General features: G+C 34.0%; 1 protein-coding gene across 2 annotated transcripts; it reads left to right on the top strand.

Moving 5' to 3' along the window:
- Positions 1–229: 229 nt before the first annotated feature.
- Positions 230–17,189, top strand: LOC147067313 (oxaloacetate tautomerase fahd2, mitochondrial-like). Of its 2 annotated transcripts, none has more exons than XR_015071457.1 (7): positions 230–560; positions 2,079–2,180; positions 5,634–5,751; positions 7,958–8,122; positions 8,723–8,889; positions 9,152–9,458; positions 16,888–17,157. XR_015071457.1 is itself a non-coding variant. In XM_085953816.1 (7 exons), the coding sequence occupies exons 1-6, from the start codon at positions 256–258 to the stop codon at positions 9,312–9,314; spliced, it is 1,020 nt and encodes a 339-aa protein (XP_085809942.1). In that variant the 5' UTR covers positions 230–255; the 3' UTR covers positions 16,888–17,189. The 2 variants fall into 2 exon arrangements, 1 of the variants encoding a protein (XP_085809942.1); XM_085953816.1 differs by having other exon boundaries at positions 9,152–9,314; positions 16,888–17,189.
- The last annotated feature ends 1,513 nt before the right edge of the window (positions 17,190–18,702 follow it).

Consider the following 18,702-nt stretch of genomic DNA (forward strand, 5'->3'; position numbering starts at 1 on the left):
ACATAGTACGCGGACCAAAATTATAGTACGGTTGGCAACACTGATGGCGTCAAGCGTGCGGCGACCAAGAGATATTCCAATCCCATGATTTGGGAAGTTCTGGATATTAGTCTATGAGTTCTGGTAATCTGGTATATTAGTCTATGGTTCTGGGAAAGAGTACCAATTGAAGCAAAATAACTGTCGCGCTGACATAACGAAATAAAACACAGTTTTCATCATAATTTTTGTCTTATCAAGGTCAGATCAGTGATCATGTTAAACTTGTCGTCAATAAGGAGCTCTGTTCAGAATTTGTCTATCATTTCGTCCAAGTTTTACAAATTAAATTTAAATAAATTAAATAAGCCGGTATCGGCACTATCTGTTATAAAACGCCAGCTGTCAACAAGTTATAGAGCTAATATGAGACTAGTACAGTTTTCAACATCTGGAAACAATGTGAAGAGAGTTGGTTATTTAAAAGATAATCACGTCGTGGATTTAAACAAGGCTGACCCTAGTCTTCCGAATACTATTTTGGAAGTTCTGAGAAAAGGATTGCTAGAGAAATGTCGCTCGTATGTATTTACCTACTTTTATATCATTTAATATAGTTAGGTATCATTAAATTTTATGGTGTATTAATGACGATTTTATACAAAATTAGATTACGTAAACTCGTATTACCGCATGGTAAAATATTATTTTACCCCCACAGTGGATTAGTATCAGAGTGCTTATGGACGGCTCTACCTTACGGGTCCGAGGGGACATTCCCCATCATCGTTCTATAATCAATATTCAATTAAATATTCATGTTACACGTGCCTGCCACAATACATTGATTTTGTTAAGTATAAATTAATTATATATTTTATTTGTACCGTTTGCCCATCCTTGATTCTTGTTTCTTGGCCCAACCCTGTTAATGCTCTATAATGAGTTTTGGCTCTACCTACATAGTACATATACAACCACTGCACCTGACCACAACGATACTGCCGGGGTCCAAATTAGATGGCCCCTATAAAATCAAAGCAATGTTTATATTATGAGATGCTATGTGCGATTGCCAGTTATGATTCTCAAAATTCTGAAGCCAAAGAATAATAATGGAAATGTGTCGGCCATTTTGCATGATACTCGTTTTACCCACATGTACCGAGACTGAACAGGGGACACCACAGCAAATACCTGGTCCCGCATAAGTGTGAGTTGGTAAAAGTGGGAATATTATTATTATACATATAATGAAGTTACTTGCGGTCGGGGTGTAATCTGTGACACGTCGTTTTAGCTTGCCAGTCAGTGATTAACGGTCATCTACCTATCTCTTAAATAAGTTTTAAATTATATTTTGTTAATTCATACTCTTGAATGATAATAACAAAAGGAATGTACTATTTCAAGAAAAAAAGAGATCCTCATCAATGGCACTCAGCTCGAACAGGTGAAAAGCTACATCTATTTGGGACAACAAGTGTCTATAGATGGATGTATATTTGATGAAATTGTTCGCAGAGTAAAGCTAGGCTGGAGCGCTTTTGGCCGCCTGAATAATGTCTTCAAAAGTGACCTTCCACTGTGCCTAAAGCGCAAAGTGTTGCAACCAGTGTGTGCTTCCCGTGATCATATATGCGTGTAAAACATGGACCCTAAGTAAAAGAGAGATCCAGAAACTTAGAGTAGCACAACGTGGTATGGAGAGGTGCATGCTGGGCATAACGCGAAAGGACAAAAAGAGGAATGAGTGGATAAGGAAGCAGACAAGAATTTGCGATGTAATGCGAGTTTATGAAAAGCCTTAAATGGAGATGGGCTGGACACATAGCTCGAAGAAGAGACAATCGTTGGACAAATCTAGTTATCCAGTGGTATCCAAGGAGTACAAAACGCCTGCAAGGTAGACCTAAAGGCCGCTGGATCGATGAAATGAAGTTCTGTGGAAGTATGTGGCAACGCAATACACAGGACCGAGAGAAGTGGAAGCAGCTTGAAGAGGCCTTCATCCGGCAGTGGATAGATTCAGGCTGATGATGATGATGACCTAGTATAATCTAATGTGACAAATTTTATATTCGTTTTCTTTATTTTAGTGCAAGTCTACAGAAAGCTGAAACTATTCCATTGTCAGAAATCAACCTTCATGCACCAGTCACCGGCGGAGATAAGGTCATCGGTGTTGGTCTCAATTACAGGCGAGTTAATCAAATCATTTTATATATTGTACTATTTGATCCCATTGACACCCATTGAAACCTTATTGCAAGGACGGCAATTCTGGTGTGCACACAAGGGAGATGGGGAGGGTTATTGGGTCCTCAACCCCACCCAGGAATGAAAAAATATAAATTATTTAGGTGAATAGAATATGAATGATTTGGCTGTCAAACAGTCTTCTCAAAGGGTTAGCCCCAATCCTTTCATCATTCTACGGCACGCAAGGCCCGTGTCAAAGACCCACAGCACTCATGAATTGGTGCAATCAAGGACACCCAATGTTTGCTTTAATATTCTGACATGGCATGTCAAAAAGACGAGGTGCAGACGATACAAACGAACACTAACAATCCTAATAATTATAACCGTTTGGCCATGAGCATTTGATAACCACCTGTGATTGGGCAGGTCGTTATAATTCGTATGTGAGCACATTTAGTTATAGCTGTAGGCCAGGTGTTCATCACTAGACTCAAAAAGTCTCGGTACCTATGTGGTATGTACTCCGAAAATTACAGGGGTTGGGTAAGTGTGGAAGTCAGTGACTCTTGCTAGATTTTGTTAACACGACGCCGCCACCTTACAAGATTACCATTTTCCTGTGGCAATTAATTCATTGTCCTTTTTATTTTTTTGGAAGTTTAATTTATTATATAAAAAGATATTAATATTCAATATATTATTCTTTTTCTCAAAAGAAGAATTATTTTATAAATTCAAGATAGTGCTAAAATGAAGAATAAAAAAAAATGAATACATCTAATAATAATTACTGAAAAATAACAGTAAGTAACTGTTATCATTTTACTATCACCAATATCATATCTTTTAGTGTTAATAAATTATTAGTTGATTATTTGTTTTTATTATTCATCTTCTCATCGGTGTGTAGATCAGTGGTTTCCAAACATTATGTTACTACGCCTCCCTTTTAAAAAAATCTAATCTTGGCGCCTCCCCGCCCTTTATTTCATTAAATAATAGACACCTTTTTAAATAGCCAAAAATGTACTACTTAATACAACAATGAAAAATAAACAAGATTTTACTACTTTTATTATACTCATTTTTAAATTAATTTGTTTTTCATGTGATGGATGTGCTTGTTTATTAGCACAAAGAGCTCTTTTTCTACTAAACGGGGTCGATATTTAGATTTCATTGCAGCTAATGCAGAAAATCCCGTTTCCCATAAATATGATGTTACGAATGGTAGGAGTACTTTACTTACAACTTGCATTGCTTTTCTTGACAAATTATTATATTATTCTTCACTTCAATTCAATCAAAATTGAAATCGGGTTTTTCTTTCAATGAATTATCGCATGATAATTCTATCAATTTTTTCCTTTTCAATAGTAGTCAATCCAAATTCATCGTTCATTGACAAATGGATTCTATCATGGGCCCCACATCCTGAAGCGGGCCCACAGGCCAGGATCTTTGGCGGGCCCACCTACCTATCGCTGAGGTTAAGGGCAGTGTGGTGCTCTAAATTAGTGTTTCCTAAATTATATACGGGAGTTATCATTTCAGTACCTATAGCAGGGGTGGCCACACTTTTTTTTTCTAGGATCGACTAGTTGAAAAAATTATTTATGGCGATGACTGATATCACTTGTAATTATATCATGCCGTAACAATAAAACCCCAGTTTTTATAATTCAAATATGTATTTATGTATTTTGAAAACAAATATTTTAGACATATAAAAAATCGAATTAACGACAATAATTTATCCTAGTTGATGATATTCTGTTCCCTTCTTTGTTAAAAAATACTGTTTAATTTCAGGTAACATATCTCTGAATCTTTTCAAAAACTTAGCCCGACTCAACATCTGTATGCAACAAAAGTTCGACATTTTTCAATCCACATTCTTCTAATAATGATCGAAATTGCCTTCTTTGTAAAGCTTTATTACCACGAATTGAATTCATAAATTTTAAAAGCAAACATCCACCGCGTGATTCAGATTTAATACTTTTGAACACAACGCCTGCTGGTGTATAATGCAATGATAACTGATAAAAGTGGGTATTTTTACATAAAGTAATAAACCCAACATGATTCTCAACCATAGCAGGAGCTCCATCAGTCATTACCGATACTAGTTTATTGGTAGGAAATCGAGTACGAATAATATACGACTTAAATGTATTAAATATATCTTCTCCTTTGGTTCGTTCCTTCAGTGGTAAAACTGTTTATAATTCTTCTGAAGCAGACATAATATCTTCAAAAACCAATCGAATAAAAAAGCATAGTTGTGCAATGTGCGTGTAATCTACAGACTCGTCAAATCGCAAGGATAGGAAATTACTTTAATTAATGTTTTGAACAAGAAATTGTACAATATTATATTATTATGTCCGCGATCAACCAAAAATACCCTCGCAATCAACTGGTCGATCGCGATCGATGCACTGGCCATCCCTGACCTATAGCAATCCTCATATAGGTATCACATAAAATTATAACCCACAACCTCATATTTAAAATATTGAATAGCTGTGAAACAAAGCAGGCAACTTTTTTTAACTAATAGAGTAAATTTGTGATGTCTGTTATGCCCGGCCTCCCAGGCTCTTTATAAACTGTGCAGTTGCAAACTGCAAATCTGTGGCTACATTTGTGTTAAACTTTTCGCGCCTCCCTTTGCAACACTCCGGTATTCGCACTGTTGTGTATCTATCTACCGAGTTGCATCTCCGCTCCACAAACCGCATGCGCAGACTAGTTTCTTTACTGAATTTTGCTACTGTGCACCGTGCCTAGCAGAGTGATAATTACTTATGGTTTCTCAATTGTGCTGCGTCCAGCTTAGAAGACGGTCACTAGCTTTGTCGGATGTTTTCATTCAATAGAATAATTACAAAAATAAATAAACCGATTAATATTTATCCCAGCACAATATAACAATAAGAAAATACGATTAGTTTGGATTTGGTGGATCAAAAATCATTGTTTAACACATCGTACTGAATTTGCTTAATCGTATTCAGTACAATTGCGTCGGTTGAAGATTACAGAACTTTTCCCAAATAGAAGACATTCATAAGTAATAGCCTGTTTACACGTGCATGAATTTACTGCTGACAGTGCGTATTATCGCAGCCATGCGCCTGCCGGAAAAAATATAAACTACACCGCGCAGAGTATTTTGACGTTTACCAATTTTCACAACCTATCAGATAGCACCATACAATGTCAACAATGTGTCTCGCTGAAGCCTGATATTGGTGAGACAGTCAGCACTTTTGCGTGTAAACAGTTATAATCGTGATAGTATAATTTATACACTATTGGTGCCAGTAAATTCATGCACGTGTACAGGTTCTATAAGCTTCATGATCAAAAATATCACAATGATTTTCCTGGATCAGTAATTATATACTCTTAATAAATTCATTTTATTTATGATATTTTAGAGGGCATTGCTTGGAACAAAATTTGGCCATCCCTACGGAACCTATGTTCTTCAGTAAATTTCCAAGCTGCATCATTGGTCCTAGTGATACAATTCAACTGAGGGAACATATTACTCAGGTCGGGAATAACTTTATTAATCACTGTAATAGTGTTAATTTTCATTTCTTGGTAGAAAGACATTATATTAATTAAAATAAAACATAATATATGAAGGGTTCACCCCAAACTTGTCTAATGATATGTGCTGATTGTCAGGAGCAATCGCCAACCATATATAGCAATCCCACAAAGTTCAGGTAACAATTTGCTTGTGATTGCTCGCAATGTGCCTCGACGTTTGTTGTCATTGGTTCATAATGTACGTTAAGTTACTAGTAAGTGGTAAACAGTCTTCCCTTATATTATGTTCTTACTTCAAATGTGACCACAAATTTTTGGAGATTGTATTTGGAAAAGTAATAAGTTGATTGAATTTACTAGCATATTATTTTTGTTTCATGTTATTATTGTATATTAAAATAATGAATATGGTGTGACGAGTACTATCATAAAGGGAAATGTCAACATGACGGCATTAACAAGACGTGACATGCGCAGCAGAAAGCGGATCGCCTTGAAGACAAACTTTCACCCTGGTAGTCGAGCTGGATTAAACTATAATATAACTGTTTCTATTTCGGTCACAACTTGACGAAAACATACAAAATCATACTTCTAGATCGGGCCAGATGGTTAATGGTTGTCATTAAGTTTGCTTGTGTAATTTGATTATTGTGATTTCCATCTTTGTTTTTATAAACATCACTTTTCATTATGGCAACATTCTATTGGGTAATGGATGTAATATTTTAATTATTGAACGAAATAAAATATTTTCGTAGCAAGGAATGTACTTGAAGAACTGAATCATTGCATAGTATAATGCTCCCTTTCCGATTATTGTCCAATCCGCTGCTTGAAGTATTTATAAATAGATTCAACGTATTTGTTTATATGTGCTTATTACACTGCATGACATTTTCGATTCATATTTAAAAAATCTAAAGAATTTTGACTCAGAAGGAGTTTTATGGGCATTTTGTTTTAAGAATTTTTAAGGCAGTTTAATTTTAGAATCAAGCGATTATACGTGTGGTTGTGTCGGATAACAAGTTCATTGTTTTCTTCATCTATTGGCAGCCCTAAAAACAAAATGGTGGTTCGTTTTATTGCTTTGTTTACATTTTACACATTTCTCATTGTTTTACAATTAAATTATCTTAAATTATCTTAATTATCTTAAAATTAATGGTCAATGTATTGCTTATATAAAATTTATGAGGATTTCTTCCACAGATATTTATATCTAAATTTTATACAGTAGAATCTTGATTATACGGACTAATCGGGAATGACGATAGTCTGAGTCCATCATACCGAGTCTGGATAACGATAAATCCTGTTAATCAAAAATATAATAAAACATCTAAGTATTTTATTTCCAGAAGGAATATTTTAAATTACATTTTTTGAAAAATTCATTTTTTTTTACCAATTACAAATTTTAAGTTGTACAATTTTCTTATAATTATACGAAACTAATAATCAAAAAGAAATCTCAATAATCAAGCTTCTGCTTTATTTAAATGTCTGTTTTGATATGGCAATCTTATGTGAGATTCATGAAATGTCAAATTTAAATAATAACACTATCCAATCCAAGTATTCAAGGCTTATTTTGGCAATACCTGCAGATAGAAGAAAATATAATGGAATGTCATAGTCAAAGTGTGGCGTTCTCTTCAAATGAACCTTGCAATTCGAAGTCACTTATTATAACTAACTTAATTAGTAAACTGGAGCTCTTTTTTTTGCTTCAATTTCATGTAGAAGAAATTTTTTAAACATCTTTGAAAAAAAATCGAATTTAGCCGCAGTGATCCCCTTCCACATGTTGCTGATTGCGCTAGATGTAGATTTGCGAAATTACTATCAATCAGGCTTTTATCAGTGGTATTTCCGATTTCGAAGTATACATAGGTATCGAGTATAGATATGATAAAAATTCTCTGCATTTATCAACTTCTGTTATAAACTTATCAGTATTGAAGAAAACTTGGTAGAAAATATCAGAAAAATTACCTATAGAATCTGTGTGAATCTATAGGATTAAATATTATCAAAAGTTTACGTCTCTGAAGTTGCCTGTTGCTATTTTGTTTGTTTTTAAATGGCTCAACAATCCGATTTAAGGTTTGTTAATACACTCTATCAAATAATAACTTTTTAAAATAATAAGCATTTTTCATTCATTGATAATTAGATGTTGTAATTTATATTCCAGAGCGTCGATTGGGAGGTGGAATTGGCCGTGATCATTGGGACCGAGGCCAGAGATGTGCCGAGAGAAAAGGCATTAGATTATGTGGCTGGATACTGCGTTGCTCAAGACCTAAGTGCTAGGGATTGGCAAAAGAAACGAAATGGCGGACAGTTTTTATTGGGAAAGGTTTGTAGCCGAATAATATCACAAAAAAGATAAACATATTATGCACCTATATTGCAACAGCATTTTACATGTGACTTTAGAATTCACTTGTTCACGTTTTTGTTATTTGGAATTGCTATTTCCAAAGAAGTAGAATGTATCCAATATCTGATTATTGTATGTCGTTAAGTCTACTTGTTATTTTATCTGATGAAACACTATATTATGCCCACCTTTATTTTAAATGCAGTTGTTTCTTAATTTATTTGAAGTTTATATATGAATAAACATTTCACTTTTTGTATCAATGTAATTTTACATTTTGAAGGAGTGAAGGCAATCGTGACTTGAGATTACAAGATTGATTTCTTAATTTTTATTTTATTTTGAGTACCTAGTAGTAGTGAAATAGTAGTGTAGTAGTAGCAGTGAAACAATCACAGACACACCCAAAAATACCTAATAAAACCTGTACCCCATAGATAGATTACGAGGGCCGTTAGATATTAATAAATTGATAACATTAAGTACTTGTCAACTGCCCATACTTATTACGATATTACCACACATTTTGAGGAATAAGAATATGCCAAGATAACAGTGAAATCTCTTTTTTATTAGTCAATGGATACATTCTGTCCCATGGGTCCAGCATTGGTGACTAGAGATGAAGTACCAGATCCTCACAAACTTGCTGTTTCCTGCTCCATCAACGAGGTGCAAAAGCAATCAGGCAACACTGATGAGTTGATCTGCCGAATCGATGATGTCATCAACCGGCTCTCATCGTAAGAAACAAACAATTATTTTGGGAGATTCATTTTTGGGGTTTACAATAATACGTAAACCATTTTAGAATAATATATTGTTATAGGTTGGTTCCTCATGTCTATTTTTATGTTTATGTTTTAGTTTTATATTACTTGATTATTTTTACTACTATTGCATATACCTACATATATCTATTGAATTCATAAAATAGCCAATGATTCTATCCGAAACATTTATCGATGGTATATTTTTTCATTTTATTGTGTATTTGAATTTCAGAATGTTCACCTTGCTACCGGGAGATATAATTCTGACTGGCACTCCGAGTGGAGTCGGAGCTCATCGTAATCCTCCCGAATTCCTGAGGCCAGGATATCAAGTCAGAAGCACCATTGAGTTGCTTGGAGAAATCAATAACCCTGTCGTTGCCTATAAGCCATAGGTATTCATTATTTAACGTTTTCATTGTTTGACTGGCCCGTCAGTTTGTGACTCACTGTATAATCATCTCCTAAGCATTTCTGTCGCAAGCTCTCTCTACAGTCTTTCACTCTCAGCCTCTCTGAATCCCTCTTCATGGCGCTGGGTTTGTATATTATTTAATAATGATAATAAGTATTAATTAGCATTTCTAAGTGTTAACAATACTATGATTTTATGAACTATCTTTAAAAAATTCGAACACAAACCACTGTGGTTTGATTGCTTCAAAACAAAATATAATTGCATTATGTATTGATTACTTATTTTTATGACTTAAAAAAGAATTACGAAAAGTGGTGATTATCAAAAAAGTGGTGATTTAACTAATTTTCCCATTATTTATGGTGAAAATAATATAAAATTTTTCACATTTCTTTATAACGCATTATCCCTTTAGTTACCATAATATCAACTATTCCAGTTTACCTACTGCGTGAGGATTATTGAGTTGTTATTATCTTGGTTACTCAAAGCAATTGTAAATAGCAAAGCAAGGTAATAACGACTCTTAATCCCATCGCTATATATTTACGTATATATAGTACGCCCACGGTGGCCGCGCGGCATAAGCGTTGGACTATAAAGCCGTGGGTCCCAGGTTCGAATCCTGGGTCTGGCAAGTACACATATTGTTTTTCAATTTGTGTGTGTCAGGGTATGGACCTAATAGGTTGAGCAAGTGGCTGACATCCATTTCTCGTAAAAAACAAAATCTGTCAATACAAACCTCCACTCTGTGGAGGCCCATATGATCCTATCAGGATCGGACATGGTCGAAAAAAGAAAAAAAAATATATATTCCACTTGTCATGTGTGCAATTGAATAAATGCGCTGAACAATAGTTTGAAGATTTATAATAATAGTATATCGAAGATATTATATAATAATATATAACAATAGTAAATTTTGGCATTTGTGTGAATTTTTCGAGGTTGCAGGATCGGATATAAGTATATAAATATATTAATTGAGTTAGCATTTACTTGGTAGAATTCCATTTTAAAAGAAATGAAAATATAATTAATATTAAATTCTACAGGTTATCATCAAACAAATAGCCTTAAGTAATGGATATGCAATATCCATGGTAGATAAAATCTCTATATATATAAAAATCTCGTGTCACGATGTTTGTGGTCGAACTCCTCCGAAATGGCTAAACCGATTTTTATGAATTTTTTCATGTATATTTGTTAGGTATGAGAATAGGTCAACAAGTATATTTCATACCGCTAGGTGATTAGGGTATCTCTATCCAAAAAAATTTTCTTTTATTTTTTTGACTATTTTTTTTTTGTATTTTTTTTATTATTAACCTTTCAGCTGCCCGGCCGATATACAGAGTTTATACTAACAGGGCCCAAGAATTATATATTTCAATAAAATAAAAAATTCTACATAAAAATATAAAAATATAGCACTCACATTGATATGATGTCATGAAAAGCTCCAAAAACAAATTATTCATACGAAATCTCGTAAATCTGTCATCACATTTGCACTAGAATTAGGGTTGCCACAAACCACTTCACTTTAAAAAAAAATAGTTTCACGAATAAAATAACTTCACCAAACAGACAACGATAAATATGTACAATAAAGAAAGTTTATAAATATATTTACTACACTATATTTATACTATATTTACACATATAAACAAAAAAAAAACACTAAAAATTTTCTTCCGTATGGAAAATTTCAAAACAAGGCTCGAAACATAGAGCAATGTCACATTGTTTACATAAATATCTAGTTTCTTTACGTTTTTTATCAGTTTTGGAATTGAAACACACATAACATCGTCGAGTAGCATTGGTTTTTTTTATTGTCGACGAAATTTTGCCCAAAAAATGGCGTTCGGTAAGCCTAGCTGGCAATGGAGCCTTCCGTTTCAAATTCTGCCGTGGTTCAGTCTTATGATCTTCGATCAACTGTGTCAGGACATGTATTTGAAAATCTCCCAAGGGTTGCTTCTTGCCAGTTTTTTCTTGGTGGATGACGTGGGCATTCAGTAGACACAGATCAATAAGGTGAAAAAATACCTTTTTGTACCACTTGATCGTTTTTCTGGCACATGTGACGGAAGAAATGACCATGTCACCATGATCCACTGCACCCATGTTTTTGTTATACTCTACTATGCACTCGGGTTTCACAATCGGTTCTTTCGATTTGTAATCGACTTTTCCTGTCGGCTTAGTAACATTGGTATGCAGAGTGGTCAACATTGTCACATCTTTTTTATCTTTCCAAGAAAGAGCCATCATATCGTCCGTGTGAAACGATTCGGTTTCACCTTTTTTTAATTTGGTGGTGAAATTTGGCATCCCGAGTCTATTCCGTCTTACTGTTCCGCAAGCATTTGTGCCATTTTCATGCAAAAATTTGAACAGTGTTGGACTACTATACCAGTTATCGATATATAACGTGTGGCCCATGTTCAAATATGGCTTCAGTAAAGTGGCCACAACATTTCCTGATATGCCAATATAGTTTAGCTTGTCGATCTCCGTTTGTTTGCCCGTATATATAATTATATCTAAAACAAAACCAGTATGGCAATCGGCCATTACAAATATTTTTATCCCAAATCGACTAGCCTTTGTTCGGATAAATTGTCGAAACGAAAGTCTACCTTTGAATAAAAGAAGACTTTCGTCAATACATATATTTTGATGAGGGTACAATAGATTTTGAAAAGTGTCTTTCAATGAAGTTAAAACCTGTCGAATTTTAAATAAACGATCTCCTGAAACCTGTGCTTCGTTATCGCAAAAGTGGAGCATACGAAGCAACATTTCAAAACGATTTCTTGACATAGACTCCGAAAAATACGGTGAAAATAAGCATCGTTTTGTTGACCAGTGTTCTGTTATTTTATTTCGAGAATTCCGCGACATCAATAAACAAATTCCCAAAAAGGTATAAAAATCATCGGTGGTACAGTCTACCCATCGCTTCAAACGGTCACTCAGTACACGCATGTTTTTGGTGGCAAACACAAATTGTCTATTCGTTTCACGAACTATCATCTCCACAAATGATACACTAACAAATAATTTGAAATAATCCGATTCACGAGCATTAGAAGGCAAATCTGATTTGCCTCCCGAAATATTTGAATCGAATGAAAAGATACGAGGATCAAATGGGTCCGATTGCCATGAAAACGATGGTCTTTCGATACCATTTAAAATGTCTGCAGGAATATCGTCATCACAATCTTCAATATCGTTTTCGTCGTCACTCGGTTCGTCTTCAGATTCGATTGTTTCCACGAGCACTTCAATCAAATCATCATCCGAATGCTGCATCAAATGCTCATCCATTTTGATCACAAATCGTCAAAAAACACGTGTAAAATAACTTAAAATCACAAAAACACTAAGAATACACTAATATTCAATGAAATGTTGTATATTTATAACAAAACTAAATACATCGAAGCAATCTCACAAAGTTCTACTAAAATATCACGTAAAAAACTTCGTTACAAATTAAAATAACACTAAAGTACACAATAAATGTCAGATTTTTTGATAAAACGTGGTTATAGAACTTATATATTGGAAACAAAATTAAAATAACCGAAAAATGATCAATCGCATGTGAAATAATACACATCAATGAAATATTCCGAGCGCGCGCGTTCAACACTAAAAATATGGGCAGAATGGCGGCCGATAGTTTGGGATTTCCCAATTTTGGCAGCCCTAATTTCGTAGAATTGAAATATGTCTGTAGTCACGGTTTTACCCAAGATTTGAATCAATTTTTGTTTCGAATTATTTCAATAGATGTCACTAGCAACACCAAAATTGAGAAAAAGTCGATTTGACATTTAAAAAGGCGCGAAAATATGAATGCGTATTTCGTACGTCACGGGCGTGTATCGCGCGATCTACTATGACGCTCGTCGTACGTCACGGGCCGCTATAAGGTTAAGCATAAAAAAATACCTACAATCCCAAATTTTAACTCTCCTACCCCCACCCTCTAATTTTTTAATCGCGATTTTATTATTTTTGTATGAACAAATTTAACCGTCGTTCGTATTTCAAACAGAACAAAATTATTTGTGTTGTTGAATGACAGATGGCGCTACGTCCGAGAAGAATTCAAGAGAAGCGTCGCGTCATTTTGATATTTCATTCGGCATATCACAACGCAGTGTCACAAATTGTGTACGATTTATTTTAATTTATCTATTTTTATGTGCGTGGATTACAGTGCACAATGCCAACAAGACGCAAGGGGGGCCATTTAGGCCGTCGAACGAATAAAGCAACAAACATGCAAAATAGTAGAGCAGAAAGAACAGACGAACAAATCCAACAAGAGAACAAAAACGTGCGTGTAAGCATGTCGCAATTGCGTGCATCTCAATCATAAGAGGCACGAGCTGAACGAAATCAACAACGACAATTGGAACGGAGCCAAGCGCGCCGGTTCGTAGTTAACACACGCAGAGCAAATGACCGACAACGCCAACAAGTACATCGAACATTTACATCCGCTTCGTCCCTTCGTCTCGCATTCGAGTACGAGCCAGATATTGAATATTCCGCTCATCCGAAAGTGCTGATTGGTGCTATGGACAAAGAATGTCCCCATTGTCATGCGCTCAAATTCAAACACGAGTCAGCCGGAATGTGTTGCGCATCAGGAAAAGTGCAACTACCAGAAATTGAGATACCACCAGAACCATTGAACGGCTTGCTCATCAGCACGGTTCCAGATTCAAACCTGTTCCTGAAGTCCATTCGCACATTCAATTCATGCTTCCAAATGACTTCGTTCGGAGCAACAGAAATAGTTCACAATACTGCGGCAAATGGTCAACAATTCCATTCTACGTTCAAAATCAAAGGCCAAGTATACCACAAAGTAGGCTCATTGCTGCCAATGCCAAACGAACCACATAAATTTTTACAAATCTACTTCATGGGCGGTGAGGACATCATTCATGTGGATGCACGTTGCGGCTACAATGGCCTCAATTCGCCTATTTCCAGGCGCATCGTCGGCGAACTGGACGCCCTGTTGAATGAGCACAATGAATTATTGAAATTCTTCAAAGCACACATGCACGAATTGCGAAGTGACAATCACGCTATTGTCATCAATCCTGTTAAAACACCAGCTGGAGAGCACGTGCATCGATTCAATGCACCTGTTGTTGACGACATTGCTGGAATCATGGATGGCGACCGCACATCGACGCGAGAAATCGTGATTCGAAGAAGAAACAATAATCTGGAGTTCATCGCTGACACACCGTTCATACGACGCTCTCCAATATCCGCTAATTTTCTGGAAGGGACAAGACGGATATTGCATAAACATTAAACAACGAGATCCTGTCACAGGTAATTCATTCATTATGAACATCATTAGTCATTTTGAATTGTGAAAATGAATGGTTGATGTTTTTTTGTTTTTATCGGCGGTCATTACAGCGCTCTATTCCTCTTTCTGTCATAGATCCCATCCCCACACACTTACGATAAATTCGTTATTTTTTATTTAACAACCAAAATATTCACTAGAAATAATTAATATGGCAGAACAACGTTTGCCGGGTCAGCTAGTATTATATAAAAAACAACTTAAATTAGCTAGATCTACAATATACCCTAACGTTAAAGATTCAAATCGTTATTATAAGTCCATTGCTTATCACGGCATTAAAAATAGCGTTAACGTAGCATTCAAAGCTAATAATAATCTAGGATTAAATTTTAAAAATAGTAAAGATAAAATCAACAAACTGGAGAAAAGCGGGGTTTATAAAATAACATGTGGCACATGCAGTCTATGCTACATTGGCCAATCTGGCAGGCCCATAAAAACTCGTTTTGAAGAACACCTCCGGTGTTTCAGGAATGGTAAAACAGATTCTCAGTTCGCTAAACATTTAATATTAAATTCGCATATCATCAGTGATAAAATAATGCCAGAATGTTTGCATATATGTAACAAAGGTCTAAAATTAAATTTACTCGAACAGTTGGAAATTAATCGCGAATTATCCAAAAGTAATCACATAATCAATGAAAATTTGGTAATGCATTCGTCGCCACTATTAAATATAATTTAAGCACATGATTAACAAAATTATACTAATAATATTTTAATTGATTAATAATGTCAAGAAATAACCAAAGCACTCGAACACTGTACTTTCGATAAATTTTGTAAATTTTAGGGTTTTCTAAGTATTAATAATATTACAATTAATAATAAGTATACAAAGTCATAATATTGTTTGAACGAATAAGAAAATGTATTCTGTCTCTATCTATGCGTATCGTATTTAAGCAAAGGCAAATGGCCTATCTGAATAGTCTTGATAATGGTGTTACAACCGAAATAGCTATCGACAAACTTCTAAAAAACCTGTAGAATTTTAAATTAATTATATTTTCATTTCGTTTATATAAATATAACTGTAAAACCTTTTACATGCTGCTAAATCATGACAAAAAAAATTTACTAAGTGTGACAAACTTTATGTGGTGGAGTGGAAATACTTATCCTGAAATCGTGGGATTGAGAATTCCGTTCGCGATTGTGGTTACTACCGACAAACATGTAAATAATAAAGTATTTCTATTCAGCTAGGTATACAAGATGTAGTCATATCGCCGCATGACTTTGTCTGGCATATTAAACCCATCTGTTCGATCTTGCTAACATCACTCTTAAGTAAGCTAGCCATTCGAATCCGGCAGCAAAGACAGACAGCAGGTGACACTATTGCTCTCGGAGCAGTAGTGTCACCTGCAGGGCTTTAAACTCGCTTCGCTATCGGTTTTGTCGGTTCGGTGCCTACACATTCAAACACGTACAAATACATATTAAGTATCTATACTAAATAAATATGCTGTTGTTTTTCATTTGAAATGTGTATCAAATTCAAGGCGCAAAGAAATCATTCACGATCGTATGACGCATCTCGACATAATTCTCACAATTTATAATATATTATTTTAAAAATGTGCAGGTGCAGCATAATAACCATTGATTTCGGAGCGTGCGCCGGGTTTAATAGAAGTACCATAAAATGTTCTAAATTATGGTAGAAAATAAATTTTTAATACAAATAAAAACATTTAAATATTAATTTTTCAGAGCTGAACCGAAAACCGGAAAAACTGTAATTTTTTTCAGAACGAAAAACTGGAATCGAAACAATATTTATATATTTTTACTTGAACCGGAACGAAAATCGAAATGAAAAAAAAATTATCGATTCGAAGCCCTGGTCACCTGTCGCTGTCGTTTGTCTCTGTCGCCGAGTTTGAACTCCTACTATGGCTACTTTAGTTCTAGTAAAGATTCACTCACATGATCAAATATCTTCAATGGTTATACATAATCAGCCATTTATAAATATTTTTATTTAGTTGAAAACTTTTTTTATCAACAGATAATAACTTTACTTATTCGTCCACAAAATTTCTTTTCTTTTCTTTGTCATTAACCAAAAATTATAAAAAATATATAATTAGTGTTCTTATATTTGCAGTTTCGGGGCAAGAATTTACCTCTGATGAAGATGTTTAGGAAACGGCATCCTCGCATGCATGTAATTATGAACCTGTTGAAGGCATTTTAAGGAAATAATAACATTGGCAATACTTGAAAATAATTAAATGTATATATTTTAAAATAATATCACAATTTTATGATGTATATACGATTACAATATATTCTAATTAATGCATTTGTTACAATTTTATACACTGTTAACTCATTATAACATTTGAAAGAAATGAATTAAAATTAAAAGTCATTTAAAAACAAATAACATGACTATTTTTCTTATACATAATAATATAAATCTCTTATATAGACAGATCTATCAGAGCCGTTCATTTTATTGTTAGTAAACGTATTTGTATTTCACAGCATAGCAGCGTAAAGTTAACGGTAACTAATACATATGCTTTCACCACATATTATACTGTTTTAGAAATAACTTTGCAAAATTAGTTTTGGTTTATAAAAACAATATGAAATATTTGAGATCATATTTTCTGGATTCAGTCGTAATAAATAAAATAAATTGGAAGTTCAACAACAATCACTATACAATATTATAATGGTTTTGAAACAAAGTTAGTTTTAAATTCTAATGGGTTCAAGCCCTGTACTATTCCATTTAAGTCGTTTTTTGCAACCCGGGTTTCGCCTTTCGGCATCTTCAGGCGTCGTGTACACTCACCAAAGGCAAACACACACTGACAACGAACAACCTTAACTCTACCTTATATAGTAAATCAATACAATAAAGTAGGTAAAAACTCCAATACCTACCTATTTAGTCAGAAATTACAACAAAAAATACAATAAACAAATTAGGAATAGCTGAAGTGTCAGTAAAAAACCTAATTAGTAAAAACCCTATCTTATTAATAACAATACACTGGACAGCATATTATTATAATAAATCGTCAAACCTAGTAATAGGTTAAAATTCTTTATAACAATAAAAATACTACACTCAAGAGGTGTAAATCGTCAATTCTAAGAAAAATAATTAATCGAGTTAACTAATGAGATATTAGTCTTTAATAATACTCTTACAAGGTACCTACTTTTATAACATTATTTTTTAACAAAAACAAAATTATACATATAAACTCGCTTAATATAATATAATATATAACTCACCTAATATAATATATATCTATATATATTATACATACCTAAATCCTCATCCATAGACTCTCATACAAACATATATAATCTCATACAAACATATTATATAAATTTTGTGCCAATACAATTGACCATAATATAGTCTCATATGTAAAACATTATAGGATGTAACAAAGGGCTACTAGGAAAGCTAAGTTGATTGTTCAATATAGGTAAGCTCTGCAACTGTGCTCTATTTATTTCTAATATTTCTTGGTAGAATAATTTATAATCACCCGTATGACTGTGAAGTAGTTTTGCACCCTTTTCAATGTCAAACGTGTGTTTTTCATTTAATAAGTGGTTAGCAAACGTTGAAGTATCCTTCTCCAATCTTTGGGCTGCTAAATGTTCTGAAATTCTAATATTTAAGTTCCTCGTAGTTTTACCAATGTAAAATTTAGGACAATTGTTACAGTCTAATTTGTAAATACCGGTATTTAAATAAATCCGACTTAAATGGAATAGTACAGAGCTTGAATCCATTAGAATTTAAATTTAAATTCCATCAAGTACCTTCGGTCGAAAGTATTAATATTAATAAAGTTAGTTTTGTTAATAATTCCGGTTCTATGCCTTTAGCGAGTTTTCTCGCTCTATGAGGCCGTGATTGACAGGCCGTACATACAAATTTCGCGAG

The sequence above is a fragment of the Rhyacophila brunnea genome, unplaced genomic scaffold, assembly GCF_057557595.1.
Source record: "Rhyacophila brunnea isolate RB1 unplaced genomic scaffold, BYU_Rbru_1.0 scaffold_4, whole genome shotgun sequence".
Lineage (NCBI taxonomy): Eukaryota > Metazoa > Arthropoda > Insecta > Trichoptera > Rhyacophilidae > Rhyacophila > Rhyacophila brunnea.